The 17672-nt window shown below is 61.0% G+C and overlaps 1 protein-coding gene across 4 annotated transcripts; it reads right to left on the bottom strand.

The window, feature by feature from the left end:
* Positions 1 to 6682: 6682 nt before the first annotated feature.
* On the bottom strand, positions 6683 to 17170 carry TBX1 (T-box transcription factor 1). Of its 4 annotated transcripts, none has more exons than XM_033098333.1 (9): positions 17133 to 17170; positions 14213 to 14332; positions 12580 to 12946; positions 10516 to 10617; positions 9490 to 9661; positions 8821 to 8976; positions 8135 to 8202; positions 7948 to 8051; positions 6683 to 7596 (listed from the first exon to the last, which is right to left on the bottom strand). In XM_033098333.1, exons 2-9 carry the CDS (start codon positions 14244 to 14246, stop codon positions 7124 to 7126), a joined length of 1476 nt encoding a protein of 491 aa, XP_032954224.1. In that variant the 5' UTR covers positions 14247 to 14332; positions 17133 to 17170; the 3' UTR covers positions 6683 to 7123. The 4 variants fall into 4 exon arrangements, with proteins under 4 accessions (XP_032954224.1, XP_032954226.1, XP_032954227.1 ...); XM_033098335.1 differs by lacking the exon at positions 17133 to 17170 and adding an exon at positions 14894 to 15143 and having other exon boundaries at positions 7124 to 7596; XM_033098336.1 differs by lacking the exon at positions 17133 to 17170 and adding an exon at positions 14894 to 15143 and having other exon boundaries at positions 7124 to 7596; positions 14213 to 14329.
* Between the last annotated feature and the right edge of the window lie 502 nt (positions 17171 to 17672).

The following is a 17672-nucleotide window of genomic DNA, read 5'->3' as shown; positions in this document are numbered from 1 at the left end:
GCAGTGGACCCCACTGCAGCCTGGCACCCGCTGGTCCTTTCTCCACACCTTTGCCTCTTCCAGGTACCTATCCATGGTCTCACACAGGGCACCGCCTCCCGAGCCCAGCTGTTCTGCTCACAACACAGTCGCCACCCATCCAGGTGGCCTTCCTGCCCCTTCACTGCTGGGCCTGCCCCGAGGATGGAGGGACCGCTGGGGCGCACCGAGCCTGTGTCCTGGTTCTGGCAACACCGGTGCTGTGGAGGTTCAGGTGCGAGTTTCTGCTTCCGTTCCTTGTGGGTAGATGTGCTCACTCAAAGTTTGGCCCAACCAACCTGATCACGTGCAGTTTTGCATTTGGGGCCCAGTGGCTCTCCCTGAGAAACGGCTCCACTCTCCCCAGGTGACCCTCAGACATGGGAGACCTGTTTCCTGAGCAAGGCAGACAGGCTGGACCCACCCCGATGGTCTTGCCTCTGTAGAAGCTGTCCTGAGTCCCTCCCCGCACCCCCAGGGACTGCACCGGCCACTCCCACAGCCACGGAGGCCCTGGCAATCCTGGTGGGTATCGTCCCTCCCTGTGGGAACATGCGCTCTTTAGAGCAGGAACTGTCTCCACAAATATAGATGTTCCTCAACTTACCCACTGGGATGGGTTATGTCCCAATAAACCCATTACAAGTAGAAAATATCATAAACTGAAAATACATTTACTACAACTAACCTCTCAAGCACGATCACTTAGCCTGGCCTACTTTAAAGTGCTCAGCACACTGACATTAGCCTACACTTGGGGAAATCATCTCACTGCCACCATCCAGCATCACGAAAGCGTACACTGTATATCAGTAGCCCAGGGAAACATCAAAATTCAAAATTTGAAGTATGGTTTCTATGGCGTGAACACGAAAAGGGACCAGAAAGAGCCCTGTCTCCCTGGGTTCATAGGCCCGAGCTCTGCCTTTCACTGTGAAAGCCACAGAGACTTTCCAAGTGTTTTCAGAGGTGCCACCAACAGCTGCAGTCCATGAAATCTCACTCCACCACGCCTGCCGGGCACACACCTTCTGCCTGGGTGCCCACCAGTCTGATCAGGGCACAGGCAGTTAGAGATACTGTCTCCTGGGGGTCCTGACCGCCACACCCAGAGCTGTGACCAGCCCCCCTCCCCGAGGGTGCAGGACCCACTGCTTGGGCTGGAGGTGGGACTGCCTGCCTCACAGGCGAGTCTGGGTCCCCGGACACTAGGGAGGCTTGTGGAGAGGGCCTAGGGTGGACTTAGCCTGGTGGAAGTAGAACCAAGAGAGTGGCTCCCACCAGGAGCGGTGCCCACTCATCCAGCTGCTGCACAGCTACCTGCGGGGCAGGACGTGGGTCTCAAAACACTTATGGTTCTTGGGGATGCAGAAATCTCGGCAAGCTAAGGCACACAAGGAAGGGGCCCAAGTCCCAGCCAGTGACCCCAGTCTATAGGCTGTCCCTTTCCACGAAGGAGGATAGTCCTGCAATGAAGAGACTGCGGTGCCTTCTGGAGACGAGCTACCTAATGGGCAAAGGTCCAACCTGTGACCACATGCATCCAGGCAGCCTTAGAGGGGCCAAGAGCGACGGTCTCTTCCTTGACAAGGCCTCCATTGGCCTTGGCCACCATCACTACCTTCATTGTGTGATGAGGTCACAAAAGAAATCATCCTGGGGAAGAATCTAGAAAACATGTTCTGGGATAAAGGGTGGGTTCAGAGATGGGGAAAAATAATGGAGCGAGGACTTGAGGGTGACACAGAGTGGCGAAGAGAAGACAGAGGACGAGGTGTGTGCAGAGATGGGGCGTCCAGCCTTGAGGGCAGGGCCACGGTGGAGTAGGGCTCAGAGACTGGAGCCTGAGGAGCAGACCTGGTTTGCAAGGTCTCCCAGGCAAGATGCCAGCGCCCAGGGTCGCTCTGGGCCCCAAGCCCAGCTGGCACACATAAATATGTGACTGAAGAAATGACTCTGTTCCCCAAGGCCGGGCCCCAACCACTAGAAGGGGCCCCACTCCTGCTTGAGCCCCAAGGAAAAGGCCTCCGGTTAGACTGTGAACCCCTTTGAGAGAGGCGCATCCTAACTTCGGAGTTACTGATATATGAGGAACTCTGGGCATCTCAGAATCGCTGACACAGGTGACACACTCTCATGTGTCCCAGATGGAGGTCTGCATGGCAGGAGCAGCCCTGGGAGCCCAGCGGGGAGACAGGGATGGCGGCCGCTGGAAGGAGAGGATTAAGTGTTTGCTTTGTGCAATTGAAAACCGATAGATAAAGGATGTCGACAATGCCATTCCTCTTTATAATTAAGAAGATAATTTAATTACTGCTATTAAAACCTAAGCTTCTCCCCCACGTGGGCTGCTTTTAACAAAATACCTCTGGTTCTGCTGTCTCCCACACACAGACCTGGCGGCAGTTAAATAGACGCCGAGACTCCAGAGCTTCATCTTGTGAACCATCTGGTTTGAAGTAGTGCGACAAGCAGGAAAGGGAATCGAATCAAAGGCACGGCTGTGTTTTTTTTAAATACAGAAAATGTGTGAGGTAGACCAGGAAACAACCCCATCCTCCCCTCCCAGGGCTGGGTGCCACCACCGGGCTGTGGGGCCATGTCCCCCACCTGCTCCCTTGATGGATGCAGAAGTGACTTTGAGGGGTGAAGGCGGCCGGGGAGGAGATATTTGAGGTCAGGATGGACAGACACATCAGATGTCCACTTCCCTGCATGGGCAGGGGTCAGCACCACAACGGTAAGAGGAAACTGAGGCACAGGCCCTTGGAACCAGGGACTGTGCTCTCCCGGTCACCCAGCTCAAGGTTGGGCTGCACTCCTGCCACTCCTGGAATCACCCCTTTTGTCCTACAAGAAGCTCCTCACCCCCACCCTTCCTCAGTCTGCTTGCACACGGCTCCGCTGGCTCTGCCCTCGGCAGCTGTGGCCCCGGGAATTCTCCGGTGCGCGGGTGCTTTGATCTGCAGCACACCTGGAAATCAGTGTCTCATGCTCACCCAGCCGTCGTCATATGGGTCCCACACACTCTGTGGACTTCCCCAGCCGGAGGGAAAGGGGGGCTGGAGCTCCCTGAGACGGAGACTGGAGCCCCATAACCACGAGGGCCTCTCTCCCTCTGCAACTCCAGGCTTCAGGTTCCCCTTATCCTGTGACCAAACCTTAGTGCCCCAAGTGCTTCCCCGGGGGAAGACTATAAACAGCCCCTCAAAGATGTTTGCCATCAGAAACCTGTGCCCACATCTGCCTGTGCCATGCAGCTCCTTTGGCACGCTCATTTCAGGTGCTTTCTCTTTGTCCCTGTAAAGGCGTGTGGTATCACCAGCTTTACTTCAGTGGCCGTGCAAGGGAGGGTCCTGGTCCAGAGTGTCCTCACACCAAGCAAGGCCCTCTGTTCTGTGGCTTCGTTAGAGCTCCCGTGTCTTGGTTTTTGTGAGACTCAGAGGAGAGGAGAGAGCAACTGTGGGGCTTCAGGGTACCTGGCACTTGGCAAGTCCTCCAAAATGCTAGTCATTTGTGTTGGGATATCCTAACTGACAGGGCAGTTTCCCAGGCCTTCCTGAGAGCTGGAATGTTTAAGTCCCAGATGGAGGCTGCATAGCTGAGGACAGCGGTACAGCAGGACAGAGGCCTGCCTGTGGCTTTGGGCTGTTCTTCCTCCTCTGGAAACAGGGAGCTAGGCTGCTGGGGGTTGTCCCACCACACCCCAGGGTCCTTTGGTGTCCTAGACCCCTCACGTGGGACCCAAAGCAAAGGGGTGAAGGAGGAAGTGGACAGACCCACTCCTATTTTACACATTGGGCGTCTATTGTTTTTTTGAAGAGCTTCAAGAGTTGAGGAGTCTGGGGTTCTTGGACCAGAAGATCTCTGAGGTCCTTTCTAGTCCAAATTCTTGTCCTCCCAAGTTCCAGCTGCTGCACACCTGGAGACAGGTGATGGGAGCAGAACGGGGCATCTGGGCCAATGGGAGACTCAGAGGAAGGTTCTGCGGGAGCATCCAACAGCTGAGGGGTGAGCCTGTGAGGTGGCAAGTGGGACAGGACCCCTAAGTCCTGCACAGCACGGTGGCTCATAGAAGAGGCAGGCCAGGCATGTTCGAAGAGGAGCCCAAAGTGAGGGATAACGGAAGTGAGAAAGGGAAGATAGTCACAGAAAGGAAGCTGCTGCGACAGCTGCTTCACTAGGAAGTAAAGAACTGTCCAGGAGCAGCTGCCCAGGGGAATGTCAGCCCAACACGGCAACGGCCAGACGGTGCCTGCAATTTAGGGTGCTCACCAAGCACTCATTTCAGGAACGAGTGACCGAGAGATGGCCCTAGTGCCTTTCTAAAATGCGGAGATCTAGAAGCTGGGTAACCAGCCCTTTCCTCACCACCACCACCACCACCACCACCACTTCTCCCACCCCCCGCACTCCAAGATGCAAGGCAGGGTGACAGCAGCCTAGTGTGGTGACGTATGGCCTACACACAGCAGGGCTGCCTGGAGAAGCCAGCCCTGCCCTCAGTGCCGAGCATCACAGCATCCATCCTAAAACAACCAGATACTTGTCACAGGAGAATGGATGCTGCTCAGCAATAAGGAAAACTGCTGAATGAGCGGCAGCATGAGTTAGCCTCATAAAACACTGTGGAGCAGGAGCACCCAGCCCAGACACCCCACTGCACGATCCCATTTATGAGAAGTTCTTAGCCGGGCAAACTCATCTATGGGGCAGCGGGGAGAAAACCATGCCTTTAGGGGCTGTTCCCCAGTGCAGGGCGAGCCCCCATCTGCAGTGTACAGCACTTGGAAGGCAGCCAGTGAGGAATCCAATGTTTCATTTTATTCTGTTTTGTTCATTAAAACGTAAGTAGCCACTATGTTGGACAGCAGCGTGGCTCTCCATCTTGAGTAGGTAACGATGACGGGGGGGCAGTCATAAGCACAAGGCTGGCGAGCTGCACACCAAAGGTGCGTGTGCTGCCTGCACCGTCTCATCTGCAAACACCTGGCACCATCATTAGAGGGGTGCTTCTCCTCACTTTTATTTTGAAAAGAAGCAAAGTGGAGATTTCTCCAGCAGTGGTTCTCACCCTCTGCCCGCCCCACCCCTGGCTTGGGTGTGGACAGTATGTGGAGGGAGAGGGAGACCTGAGAATCACAGGGGTCCTCGGAGGGAGACACTGGCTCTGCAGCACCAGCCACAGCCCATCATTCCTGCAGACCAGAACAAAGAAGGGCGTGGGTACGGGTACATTTGCGGTGCACATATGAAACAGGCTGCCCCTAGTTGGGAGCCTACTGGCGCAGGCGGCGCACCCAGAGGGACATCTGCAGTGGGGGTGGACAGGTGTCCATGAGAGATGGGTGTCCAGAGCTGCCATTAGGAGTGTGTCCCTGAGCTATGTCCACGGAGCCTGCTGGCCACTTGGGCAGATGCTACAAGAGTCTTCACACTTGGCACTAGATGACCTTAGAGGCTTTGGGGGGCCATGACTCTGGAGCTCACCCCTCAGCAGCCTTGGTCACCCACTCTCTTTCTAGACCCACCTCATGGGACCAGTTCCTGCCGTCCAATTTCTAAGCCTTCACACCCCCAGGGCAAATATATCTGGGCAGAAAGCATCCAGTCCAGGGTAGACATCAGGAAATGCCCAGCAGTGCCCTCAGAGAGGTGGGACCTGGCTGCCATTGCCAAGTGGCAGTGATGGCCACGAACACACTGGGACAGGCACGGAAGGGGGACAGAACCTCAGCCACTTGCATTTCCCGTTCATTTTGTGTCCAAGTTAGCAGCCTTGACGTTCACCGGCTGTCAGCTTTTCCTGCCTGGACTCAGGAAGGGAGGGATCAAAGGGTTCCTCTGGCCCCCATCCCTGGTGTTGAGTTATTGGGGAGAGGTCCCTCACCACCTGGCCTGGGAAAAATGCTTCACAGACAGGTTTCAAGATGACTCATGACCACTGTCATTGTGCCCCCTGTCCAGGTCACTCCGTAGGGACACTCACAGTGAATAGAGTCAATAAACAGGGGAAAACACAGGCCAGTGCTAGGGCCAGCCAAGGGAAATGCTAGAAGAGCAGAACTGCCTGTTTTTGTCTTTTCTTGATCAATCAGGGCTTCTCCTTTTCCAGTCCCCACTGATAACGTCCTGCTGTGACTATCATTCCCAGCTTCCACAGAAAACATGCAGGACCAGCATCCATCCTGAAAACAGGTGGGGGCTCAGGCCCAAGTCCTAGAAAAGGGACAATTGCCCATGTGAGAAATGTATAAGTAAAAAGGCCAGATGCACACCCGGGGCTGGGGGGGCAGCCCTGGGACCCACAGCGTAGGGGAGGTTGGGGTGAAGCCACTAGGTGGAAGTGGGAGGGCAAGGGCACCGGAGGGAAAGGGACAGGGAGGGGGTGGTGGGAGTGAACCCAGACAGGCCACGCCGAGGGGGCGGGGAGAGGACTGAGAGGTGGGATCGGGAAGAGGCTCTGGAAGGGGCCTCAGAGGGCATTGCAGGGACCCCCCCACACACAAACACACATACACACTGCTCCGCCCAGAGCCGGATCTGTGGCCTGCGGGGGTCTAGGGCTGGGCAGACCCTTAAGACCCCCAGTCGACCAGCGTCGCTCTCCCTGAGATCCCATTCGAGATCTAACTGCTCACAAATAAATGGACACGCAAACAGCTTCCAAAAGAGGCGAAACCGTTTATCAAGTTGGCGCCGGCTCGGTATCTACAGTATCTACAAATATCTACACGTATCTACACCGCCTGCAGACAAGGCTCTCAGGTCGTCTACACTGCAACTGACCACTACCCACCCCACCCCCAAGCTGGGGTGGGGGGTGGGGTCGACGCGGTGTCGCGGAGAACAATAAATATCACTTCCTTCCGCGCTGACCGGGCGCTTTGGCACAGGCGGCGCGGCTCCCGTGGCCCTTGGGGCTGGGGTGCCCTCGGTGGCACCCGAGCTGGGGAACCTGGTCCTTCCACAGCGCTCCAGCGGAGAGTGAAGGACCCCATGGCTGCGAGACTGGGGAAGGGGGGGAGACCCGCAGTGGCCCGGGGTTGGTGCGCTTTCTCTGCCGGCCTCAGGGCTGCCCGGGTCCGCCAACCGAGCGGCCGCGTTATCTAGGGCAGTAGTCGTAGGAGCCGGGCGGCGCAGCCCCGGCAGAGTACATGTTGGCGGCGGCGGCGGCAGCGGCAGCGGCAGCGGCGGCAGCGGCTGGGCTCACTGGATGGTGGTGCGGGTGCGCGTGTGCGTGTGCGTGGTAGCTGTGGCCGCGCAGGCCGGGCAGCGGATAGGGTGCCGGCCGACTCTTTGCCCCGAGGTAGTGATCGTAGGCGGCGGCCGGGTACTTGTAGGGGTGGTGATGCAGCGGCTCCGACGCGCCCGGCGCCTCCAGGCGCAGCTCGGGGTGCGGGGGGCTGGGTCGCCCTCCGGGCGCGCCGGTCAGTGAGACGAGGCCGCCGGCACCAGCGGCCCCTGGCAGCGCGGGGCTCAGCACTCGCGCCAGTAGCGGCGGCGGAGGCGCCGGGTCCCCGAGTACTGCCGGCCCGGCCGCGTCGCGTTCGAATTCTCGCCGGGCTTCGGCCGCGTCTGCAGGGAGGGCCGATGGGTGAGCGCGGGGACCGGACCACCGAGGGTACCCGCGAGAGCCCCGGCGGCGACGGCAGGAAGAGGCGCGAGAACGCTCCCCGCCCCTCCTCTCCGAACCTACCGGAGCCCCGGGCCTTCCCTAGGGGCCCGCGCCCCTCCGCGGGCGGCAGGGCGGGGCGCAGCCGTCGCGGCCAGGCGGGCGAGTGCGCGCTTGCCCGCCGCCAGGGCCGTTGTGCAAGCGGCGCGAAGGCCGCGAGCGCCCCTGGGGCGCAGGCGAGGCCGGGTGCAGCCGCTTGCCCGGGGCGGAGCGCGCGCAGGGCCGCGGCCGGGATCCCACGACCCAGGCCCTACCTTTCTCGGCGCCGTTGGGCTGCGTAGGGGAGGAGGCTACAGGGTTCCGAGAGCGCGCGAAGGCGCTCATGAGCGGCAGCGCGCCCGGCCGGTGGTTCCGGGGCCTGTGGGAGGGAGGCGGGCGGCGGGTCAGGGGGCTCACTGTCCAGGCGCCCGGGCGTTCACTGTCTCCTCGGAGGACACTCACCAGTCCTCAGGGTCGCAGTCTCGGAAGCCTTTGGCGAAAGGGTTGCTGGCGATCTTGAGCTGTGTGATCTGCAGGGAAGCGGGCACTGAGCAAACAGCTCGAGCCCCTGTGCTGGAGGGCCAACGGACCTCCGCGGAGGGGAGGGGAATGTTGCGAGGGGCTCTCCCAGGAAGGGCCCCTCTACTTTCCGCAGACAGGAACCGGCCCACAACTGCCCCCTCCTCGGAGGTTGTGCCTTTCTCCTGCAGCGGGGTGTCTGTGGAGCCTCCTTTCTCGCTAAGGAACCCCTTGAGGGGCCCCAAGCAATTGGGATAGAGACTCTGTACCCCTGGCTGGGATGGGAATGTGGTCACCTCTACCCCCACCCCGCAGTGGAGGGGAGGGGGGCGCCCTAGGAATCTGGGTAAACCTCGGATTGGCCCCTGATGGGGAGTTTCCGGAATGGTTTGGAAAACAAACTTTCAGGCCGCAGTGACAGTTGCTGCTAGAGAGGTCAACCTGATAGGAGGCTAGGCCGTCCTGCAGCAGAGGGGAGGGGCTGCTTGAGGCCCTAGGGGGTGGGGATCCCTGTGGTTGCTTTCCACTGGGACCCACCGCTTGCATGTCCAAACCTTGTTTCCCAGGCAGGGACTGAAAATTGTACCCCTTCCCAGAAATGTTGAAGGTGCTGGTCCCCTGGGCCTCACCCGGTGGTTCTGGTAGGCAGTGACAGCAGTGAAGCGTGTCTCCTCGAACACGAAGGTTTTGAAGTTCTCCTCGGCATATTTCTCACTATCTTTGCGCGGGTCTACGTAGACCACATGGAAGCGGGGCTGGTATCTGTGCATGGAGTTGAGAATAATCTGGAAGACAAGGTGGTGAGGTGGGAGCTAGGAAATGGGCCAAGTCCAGATAAGCAGCCAATGTCCCAGAGAATCTTGAGCAAAACCCTTAACTCCCGAAATGAGGCCTGGCCATGGGGCCCAAGTGAAGGCTATGACCCATTGGGGGCCACCGGGAAAGATGTTCCAAGTAGCAAAAGATCAAGGCTTAGATTCTCTTTCTTTAGGTCCTTGCGAACTACTTCAACCCACATCATTGTCTTGGATTCCACAAAGCCTCCTGCCCAATACATGGCCCCATCCTTTCCAGTTAAAAACCTCCAGCAAAAGATCAGGAGTGGGGTGAGGAAAGCAGTCCTCTCCTAAACCCGAGTACTACCAGGCTGTAAGCCCCTGACCAGAGGGGCCACTCTCTGTAGCCTGTCCCTCATCTACACCCTGAGCTGCCCAAGCTCTGCCAGTGGCTCCAGTCAGCAGGGACTCCAGGGGGCCTGCACGGGACAGCGCCATAGCCTGGGGAGGGGGATTGCTCACGTGGCCGTTGTCATCCAGCAGGTTGTTGGTCAGCTTGAGCTTATCGAAGGACACAATTTGCTTCATCCACTGTGCACCCTTAGCAGGCGAGTCAGGGTGGTAGTGTACTCGGCCTGGCGTGGCAGGGTCCGCCTTCCCGGCCACCAGCCAGGACGAGCTGTGGAAGGCGTACCTGGGGCGGCACCGGAGCACAGGGTCACAGCCATGTGGGGGTGAACCGAGAGGGCCTTGCCGAGTGAACCCCGAAAGTGCCTCTGATGAATTTCCCCATCGGTGAAATCGAGGCTTCCGCTACCACACTGGCTGGGAGCTTTTCCAAAGGGAATTGTAGAGAAAACAGAAAACTCCCTCCTGTCCCAATACACAAGACAGCAGGAAGCCAGGCACCGAGGAGGGAGGCTGGGCTCCTGGCGCCACATTTCGTCGCATGCGGGTCTGCCTGGGTCTGCCTGCGCTCTATGGGCCTCCCCGCTGGTCTCCAGTGTCGCCGGCCCGGCGGGAGCCTGGCTTTGGCTGCGCCAGTGGCCTTGGGCACAGGGCAGACCACGTTCTCTTTATTAATTGCTGTTAATTGTCCGGGAAGTTAAGGCCCGCCTTGCATAATCTCTCCCGGTCACCCCACCTTTCCTGCCCAGCTCTAGGGCCCAGCATTCCCTGGGAATGGGGGAAGGGACAAGGTGCCCACGCTCACCTCGCGGGAGAAGACACGAAGAAAGGTGGAGGGGGGCACTGTGTCTACAGGGCCTGCCCCCCTCAGGCCAAGCTGGCCAGTGGCACGGGAGCTGCCTTGGGCCTACATCTAGTTGGGAGGTGAGGGGGCCACCTGTGTGACCTCCTGAGGGGAGTTCCTGAGAACCTCTTGGGATAGGGTGTGTGAATTTGGGGTCCGATGGGGTGGAGGGGAGCAGGTCATGCAGGGTTAGGTGGGGCAGCTGGCACAGGTGCCTGGGACCACCTGGTCATTAATGTCATGGGCAGCATCCGAGGCATCCCAGGGCGCCCTCCCAGTTCCTGCTGGGCGCTCACCGGTAGCGCTTGTCATCCACTGGCACGAAGTCCATGAGGAGCATGTAGTCAGCCATGGGGTCCATGCCGAAGAGCTTCACTTGGAAGGTGGGAAACATGCGCCTGGGGGCAGCAGGGCGGCAGGTCACCTCAGGTGGAGAAGAGCAGGGCCGCCCCACCTTGACCAGCTCCAGGAAGGGTGGCCTCCCTGCCGGCTGTTTCCTTTGGCTGCCTGGCCCCTCACTCAGCTGCTCTAACCCAACTAAGGCCCTGCCCAGCCGAGGGCAAGAGGAACGGCAGGCAGCCCCCTGCCCCCTTTTTTAAACACAAAAACGGCTAACTCAGTGCTGGAGCTGAACCCCATGCCCCAACATGGGCCTACTGCTGCTTCTGCCACTTTTGCCTGCATGGACCCAGCCTAGCAATTGCTGATTCCCGCTGTCCTGAGCGGAGCTAGCCTCAGCCGTAACACCCGCACAACAGGACTCGGTCCCAGCGGTTCTCAGCCCTCGGCAGAGCCTCCCCAGCTCGATCTAAGCTCCCCGGCTCGAACAAAGTGAAACCGGGATAGTCGGAGTGATTCCGAGGAGGCACAGTTGCCCTTTCAACTGGGTCTGTAGTTGCTCCGAAATCCCTAAGCGATGCTGAGGCCTTGGAGCCCCCAGCCTCAACTGTGCTCCGATTCTCAGGCTCTGCCTCCCGCCCTGTGCTGGAGTCTCCTCACCTTCCTTGTGGACACAAGGAAGTACCCGCTTCCTTCACCATAACCCCAAGACACAGTTACTCAGGACAGACTTGGCTTGTGCTCTCATGGTCCCTAGCTCTCCCTTGGATTCCAACTCCATGATCAGATAGGGCTCTTGAAAGGGCGTTATGCCACTCCAGGATGGGCCACTGGCCGTGGGTCGGCCCTGTCCTGATGGGCAGTAATGCCAGTCTCTGGGCCCTGCAGAACGGCATGAGGCCTGGCACTCCAGCCCTTCCTACGGCTTCCCTTCATAGGCAACTGCCTCTAGGCGGTGGGCAAAAAACAGATGCTACAGAGCCGGCCCTCCTAGACAGGGCTGCCACCCACCCCTGCCTCTGCAGGCGGGAGGGTGCTGAGAACGCTGGCTCCTGGGGTGAAGCCTGGCCACCGCCAAGGCCTTTGCTGGGCTGGTCTAGACTGAACGCCGGGGTGCAGTTCTGGGGAGGGTGGCCTGTGTGCCCAGGACAGCAAGCAGAGCCTGAAGAAGACCCATAGAACGAGTTGAGCACGGGGCCCCAGGCTCCCCAGGGAGGACGGCCTCAGTAAGGAAACAGAAACCATGAGAAGGCTCTGCAAACAGGCCGTGAGCTCCTTTTGACCAGGCGGACACGGAGCTGGTGTCTACGTGTGTACATTAGACACAGCCAGGCACCCGCCTTTGTCTGCTGGTCAAATCCGTTGCATCGAAAAACTTGTTCCCCTTCTCTCTGGGCCCTTACAACAAATACAGGCCAATTGGAAGGCGGCGGGCCCCAGCAGCAGAGCCAGGCCCCAGAATCACCCGAAATTTAGGCCTGAGAAAACTGGGTAGCAACCTCCACAGAACAGAGCACATTGTTTTAAAGAGTCTTAATTCTCCCCTAAAATTTTTCAGACAAGTGCTCAGCTGCCCCCTCTTTATCTAGCCCGGATAGACTGAACTAGGGAACCAAAGACGGAGTTTCTTTTAAGGTGGGATCCACTGGGAGCTGGCTGGTGGCGAGGCCCCTGGGAGGTGGCTGCCTTTTCCTCATCCCGGTGTGCTCGAAACCGGCCCCTGTTTCCAGCGGCGGCGTGTCCTGTGGCTGCGGGTTGGGCAGCAGGTCCGCGGGGCTTCTCTCTGCCGCCTTCCCGGCCTCCTGCGTCGTCCCCTCCCGCCCTGCGCACCAGGCGGCTGTCGCTGGAGCCGGGACGCCGAGAGCGAAGGAGCCGGCCCGCGCCGAGAGAGCCCGCAGGTGGTCGGGCCGCGCCCCCCCACCCCGCTTCTTGGTCCCACTCGCGTGAATCGGGCCAAGGCGCGCTGCCCAAGACTGGCGCCACGTGGGGGAGGGTCGCGGCGGGGAGAAGGGCGCCCTGACCTGCCGGCCTTGGTGACGATCATCTCGGTGCCCAGCTGATTGAACTCGTCCCACAGCGCTTTCATCTCCAGCTGCACGCTCACGCTGGCCACCTTCGCGTTCTTCTTCACCGGCGCCTTGGCGGCGGCCGCGCAACTGGCCCCTGGGCCCTCGGGCTCGGCGGCGGCGCTGGTGGCGGCCCCGGCGGCCGGCACAAACGGGTAGGCGTGCGGCGGCGGCGGGCCCGGGGCGCCCGGGGCGGCGGCGGCGCACGGGTCGTAGCGCGGCGGCGGCGGCTCGCGCGGGCCGTACGGGTCGGCGCCCGGCGACGCGGCGCCCGGGAAGCCCCCGGCGGCCCCCAGGCTGCTCAGGCTGCTGGCCGTGAAGGCTGCAACGTCGCAGAAGTGCGAGAGCTGCGTGAGCCACGGGCTGGACACCGCGGAGATCATGACCCGCGGGCCGCCGCCGCCGCCGAGATGAGCGCTGCCCCGCGCCCAGGGCCGAGTGGCGGGCGCCGCGCTGCGCCCCGGGCCGCGCCGCCCCACACCGCGGGCCGGCCCCGAGGAGGCGCCCCGCCCCGCCCCGCCCCGAGTTCCCCCCCACCCCCCCGCCGAGACAATGCCTCCCTCTCCTCCCCTTCCCGCGCCCCTCCTCCGCCCCTTCCCCCTCCCCGGCCCCCAGCCCGCCCGCCGCGGCTGCTCGGCCCGGGCCCCCCGACCGCCCGGACCGGCTCCCCAGAGCGCAGGGCCGTCCGCCGCCCCTCGCTCTGCCGCCCTCCCGCGTTGCATTTCTCCCTTCTCTCTCCAGGCTCTCTTCTCTTCCAGTTTATTTTTTTACCTTTGTCTTCCTAGTTTAAATTTTCCCTCCTAATCGTCTTGCCTTCTTCCACTATCTCTTTCGTTTCTCTTTGATTTTCTGCCTCTTCCTCTTTTTCCTGTTATGTCCCACTCTTTTTTTCCACTTTATTTTTAATCACTCTTTGTCTTTTCTTTTCAGTCTGCCCTTTCCGTCTTATTTCTGTATGTCCTTTGTTATTCGTGGCTTTTTTTCCTTTTTTTTTTAAAAAAAAAAACCTGAAGTCTTTCTCTAATTTTTTTCTTTTTTAAATGGCTTTACTTTCTTAAGTTTTCTTTCATTTTTTTCTTTTTCGTTCTTGCTCTCTTTATTTTTCTTCTTTCTCCTTTTTCCTACCCTCCTTTCAGGTTTTCTGTGTTTTTTCTCCTTTTCTCAAGTTCTTCTCTTGCCTGCCCTCAAGACTTTCTCTTTCCTATTCCTGTGTTCCCTGACTCTCGCACTCTCTTCTTACACGATTTTGATCCCACCTCTCCGAGCTCATGGCCACCCCTGCTGCCTTTCTCTGGCCCTCCTCTCCTGTCCTTCCCGTCCTCCACTAGCCCTTTTCTGGGTCTGTGTCCAGTTGTGTTGCAGGTCTCTGCAGCTGGGTCCCTAGGCTGGAGGGTGCACAGGCTTTGGGCAGGATGCCTGCCCTTCCTCTGCCCCAGAGTTGAAGCTGGAAGCCTGGAGCCCACCCTGACAGAGCTCCCTCCACCCACTCTGCGCCCTGGCCCTCCCAACTCTTTTTGCTGGGGTCCCACAGCAGCAGCGGCAGGGAGTCTGGCAGGCGAGTCCGAGTAGACACAGCGGGGAGGCTCACCTTCCATGTCCCTGGTGACAGTGCTGAAGTGCATCCCTGCCGGGGATTCCAGCAGCCGGTGAAGCTTCGCCCAGTCGGAGGACCCGGGACCCAGGCGAGCGGTGCGCTCTGCGGCCTCTGCTGCAACCAGAGAGGCGATGCTGAACGCGCTGGCCCGGGGAGACAGCGGGCTCCGCGAGTCCATAGGCGCCCGGGCGGCCTGGCCGGCGCCGCCTCCGACTGCGTGCACCCAGCCGCACCGAGGCCGGCCCAGCCCACGGGACCCGGGGGCGGGAGCCTGCGGTGCCACTCACAGCCGCCGGCCCCTGGCCCAGGGGATTATGGCGTCACAGCCCCCCACTCCTGGCCAGTGGCAGCCAAGGGGCCCAGGCGGGTGGAGCGCACGGGGAGCACAGGGCCCTTCTGCTTTTCAAGCTCCTTGGCTCCTCGCTTCTGCTCCCAGGGACCTCCATGACCAGCGCCCCTCAAATATCCCACTGCTCCCGCTGAGGCTGGGGTTCCCTCTATACAGTGGAGCTACCGTCAACTTCTACAGCCCCAGAAGGGAGGCGACTATATCCGGAGCGCCCAGCCCTAGTCCCCCGCAGCGGGGCACCGGTGAAGCACCAAGGGGCTGCCTGGGCCCGGCCCTGCCCCTGCTCTCAGCCCCTCCCGCCTCCTCCTCCCTGGCTGCCCCTGCACCTGGGTGAGGAGAGGGCAGTTCGAACTCCAGCACCAGCCACAGGCGGACAACCCCAGGGCTGTGGCGTCGTCCTGTCCTCTGTGCAGCGGAACAGGACCTAGCCCAGCAAACGCCCCTTGCCCCTTTCGGTCGGCTCACTGTCGTGGCTGGGGACCCCGAGCAAGCAGAGGGACGCCGCCCAGGCTGCACAGCCCAGGAGCCCAAGCGTCACGCGCACTCGCGCGCGCACCCGCCCCGACTCTGGCCAGGACGCTTATACATCCGGAGGGTGGGCAGTGCCCGCTCCTCCGACCTCCCCACGCACCGGCCAGCGGCAGGGAGGGCCGGGGGCGGGGCCTGCACTGGCCGAGGGAGCGGAGGACACGTCGGAGGAGTTCAGGCCTCCAGGTCCGGTGGTGTGCTACCCCTCGCTTGCCACCCACCCCACAGCTAGCTTGCCTGCCTGGGGCACTTAGGCCCGGCAGAGTAAGGCAAGGCCTGCCTGAGGCCTCAGGGACTCTAGGCCCAGGCATCCCAGATGCAAAGGCCTGGCTTGGCCTGTGCCTTCCCCCGACCTACTGCTTCTAAGGCCTCTGACCAGATCAGTCATCCATGGTCTTCCTGTCCTGAGTCTCCCAGATGGGTTTCAAGCCTCCCTGCCTTCCAGGAGCCTCTCTGGCCCTGCACTGAGGCTCTGGCAGTCAGGGCCTCCTTGCAACCATGTTGTCTGCCTGTGCTTGCCTGGATGGGGGTGGGGGGTAGGCAGTCAGCCTCTCCCAGGTTTTTTACAATCTCGGGCCTCAGACCCCAGGCTGGAGGTGCTGGCTGGGAGATGGGGAAGGCCCAGGAACTGGGGACCAGAGAGTAGGCTCCAGTGCAAGGCAACTGGCTCCTGGGCCTGAGGTCCAGGAAAGAGTATGAGGTCAGAGTGCAGCTGGTGAACATGTGGATAGTGCTGTGTGTGACCTCATGTACAGTGAGCCCCCTCTCTGCCCCCCAAGGCTGCAGTGGCAGCTCTTTGGACTAAAAACCTGGAGGTAAAGGGAAGCTATTGCCAGGGCATGCCCCAGCCCTGAGTGGCTGTTCCGGGCTGTGACAGTGACAGTGACCTGTGGGGCTTAGGGGCAGGTCCAGGGAGAAATTATGATATGGGGACTAGCCGGGCTTGAGGTCCTTGTCCCTTCTCCCTGAGCAGGGCCAGCCCATTCCCTCCAGGACCCCAGGAGAAGCTGCTCCTGATAGGGGGGAAACCCCAGCTGGGAGGGGATGGCACTGGTGGGGCAGGTCATGGCAGTGTTGCAGGAGGTGTGTCCACTGTTGGCAGTCTGTGCCCAGAGAGTGTGCAGTGCACTGTGGTGTCACCAGGGGTACCTATCGCTGGTGGCTGCACCCACCCGCAGTCTGTGTGTGGGTCCTGTATGGGGTCTTGGTGGGGTGGGCTCCAGCATGTGGTTGTGCCGGGATCCACTTCGTCCCAGCGTGTGGGGGTGCCGGTGGTTGTGTCCTCCACACCTAGGGGAGCCTTCCTCTGTATCTGGGCGAACACCTGAAGGCAGTGGCCAATACTGAGAAGGAAGAAGTGAAAGTGAAAAACTCTGGGGCTTCCTGGAGACTCAGAGTTAGTCTCCTGGGGGCCATCCTGAGGTCCCTGTCCCTCCACGTCAGGTAGTGGAGGAGAGAGAGAGCCGTTCCTCCCAGTCCCTCATTAACCCCTTTGTGCTCTAGCTGGTACCTGCGGGGCCCAGCTGTGTTGTCAAAAGCGCCGGAGCACAGAGGATTCTGCGGGGTCCATGACAGGGCTCTGGGAAGAGGTGAGGGGCCCCAACCCAGGCCGCTCGGTTTGCCCAGTGACGCCGTTCCATCAGCTGCCGATACTCACTCGCGCGACTGCAGAACCCCGGATCCCGCGGCTCCACGCGCGGGCCCTGCTGGAGCCCTCGATTTTTAGGGGCCCAGAGGGCCCCCAAGCGCAAGGCCGATGGAGCCTCCAGCTTGCGGCAGAGCCGCTGCCTCCACCACACGCTGGGGCTGAGCTCCTCCGACCCTCCCGCCGTTCTTCCTGGGGCGCCGCTCCGCCCTCTCGCTCCGCGGCGCACGGCCGCCGGGCAACCCGCTCTCACTCCGAGCCACCCGCGCCGCCCACCCCTGTTGCCGGCCGCAGCCCAGAGGGAACGCACTCGTCTATGGTCCTGCGCCCCGCACACCCGGTTCCACGCACGCACGCTGCGCCGCCGCCTGCGGGCAGGCTTCCTCCCTTACCTGGACTCGCCGTGGCTCCCTTCCTCCTCGCTCCCCCTGCCGGCCGCGCCTCCATTACCGCAAGGTACAGGCCTGGCTGCGCGGGCCAGGAGGGCAGAGCAAGGCTGGGGGTCGTGAGCTGCATGGGGTGGGCTTTCTTAGGGCGTGGTGCACGGTTGAAGCCTGGGCTGCGCCGCCCGCCCCGCCGCCTGGGACCACGCAGAGTGAAGACAAGATCTGCATTTCGCGGCTCCGGCTGGCTGCGAGGTGGGTTCTGTGAGACCATTTTACAGGCCCTAAAACCGAGGTTCCGCTTTGATTAGCAGTGGGTAGTTACGGGGTGGGGACCAAAAGTCTGGCGGAGGACGGGAGTCGGGGGGAGGCGGCGGCGTGAGCGGCTGGGGCTAGGGCCGCCGTCCCTCCTTGGCAGAGATGGGGCCGCAACCTCTGCTTCTCCCTCTGTGCCCTGCGCAGGGTCCCACATGGGCGCTGGGCTCTGCCCAGCACTGCCCCGGGAGTCTTGGCGTGCCTCCGCTCACTGACCACCTCCTTCCTCCAGCA

Source organism: Rhinolophus ferrumequinum, chromosome 25 (genome assembly GCF_004115265.2).
Source record: "Rhinolophus ferrumequinum isolate MPI-CBG mRhiFer1 chromosome 25, mRhiFer1_v1.p, whole genome shotgun sequence".
Lineage (NCBI taxonomy): Eukaryota > Metazoa > Chordata > Mammalia > Chiroptera > Rhinolophidae > Rhinolophus > Rhinolophus ferrumequinum.
The sequence above is the reverse complement of the archived record's forward strand: the minus strand, read 5'-3'. Positions and strand labels throughout refer to the sequence as shown.

Excerpts from the sequence above, each read along its gene's own strand:
- TBX1 (XM_033098334.1), bottom strand. The coding sequence starts at position 14,396 with ATGGACTCGCGGAGCCCGCTGTCTCCCCGGGCCAGCGCGTTCAGCATC. Across the intron at positions 10,618-12,579 it reads ATCGTCACCAAGGCCGGCAG|GCGCATGTTTCCCACCTTCC; the intron begins GTCAGGGCGCCC and ends TGCTGCCCCCAG. Across the intron at positions 9,662-10,515 it reads GTGGATGACAAGCGCTACCG|GTACGCCTTCCACAGCTCGT; the intron begins GTGAGCGCCCAG and ends GTGCCGCCCCAG.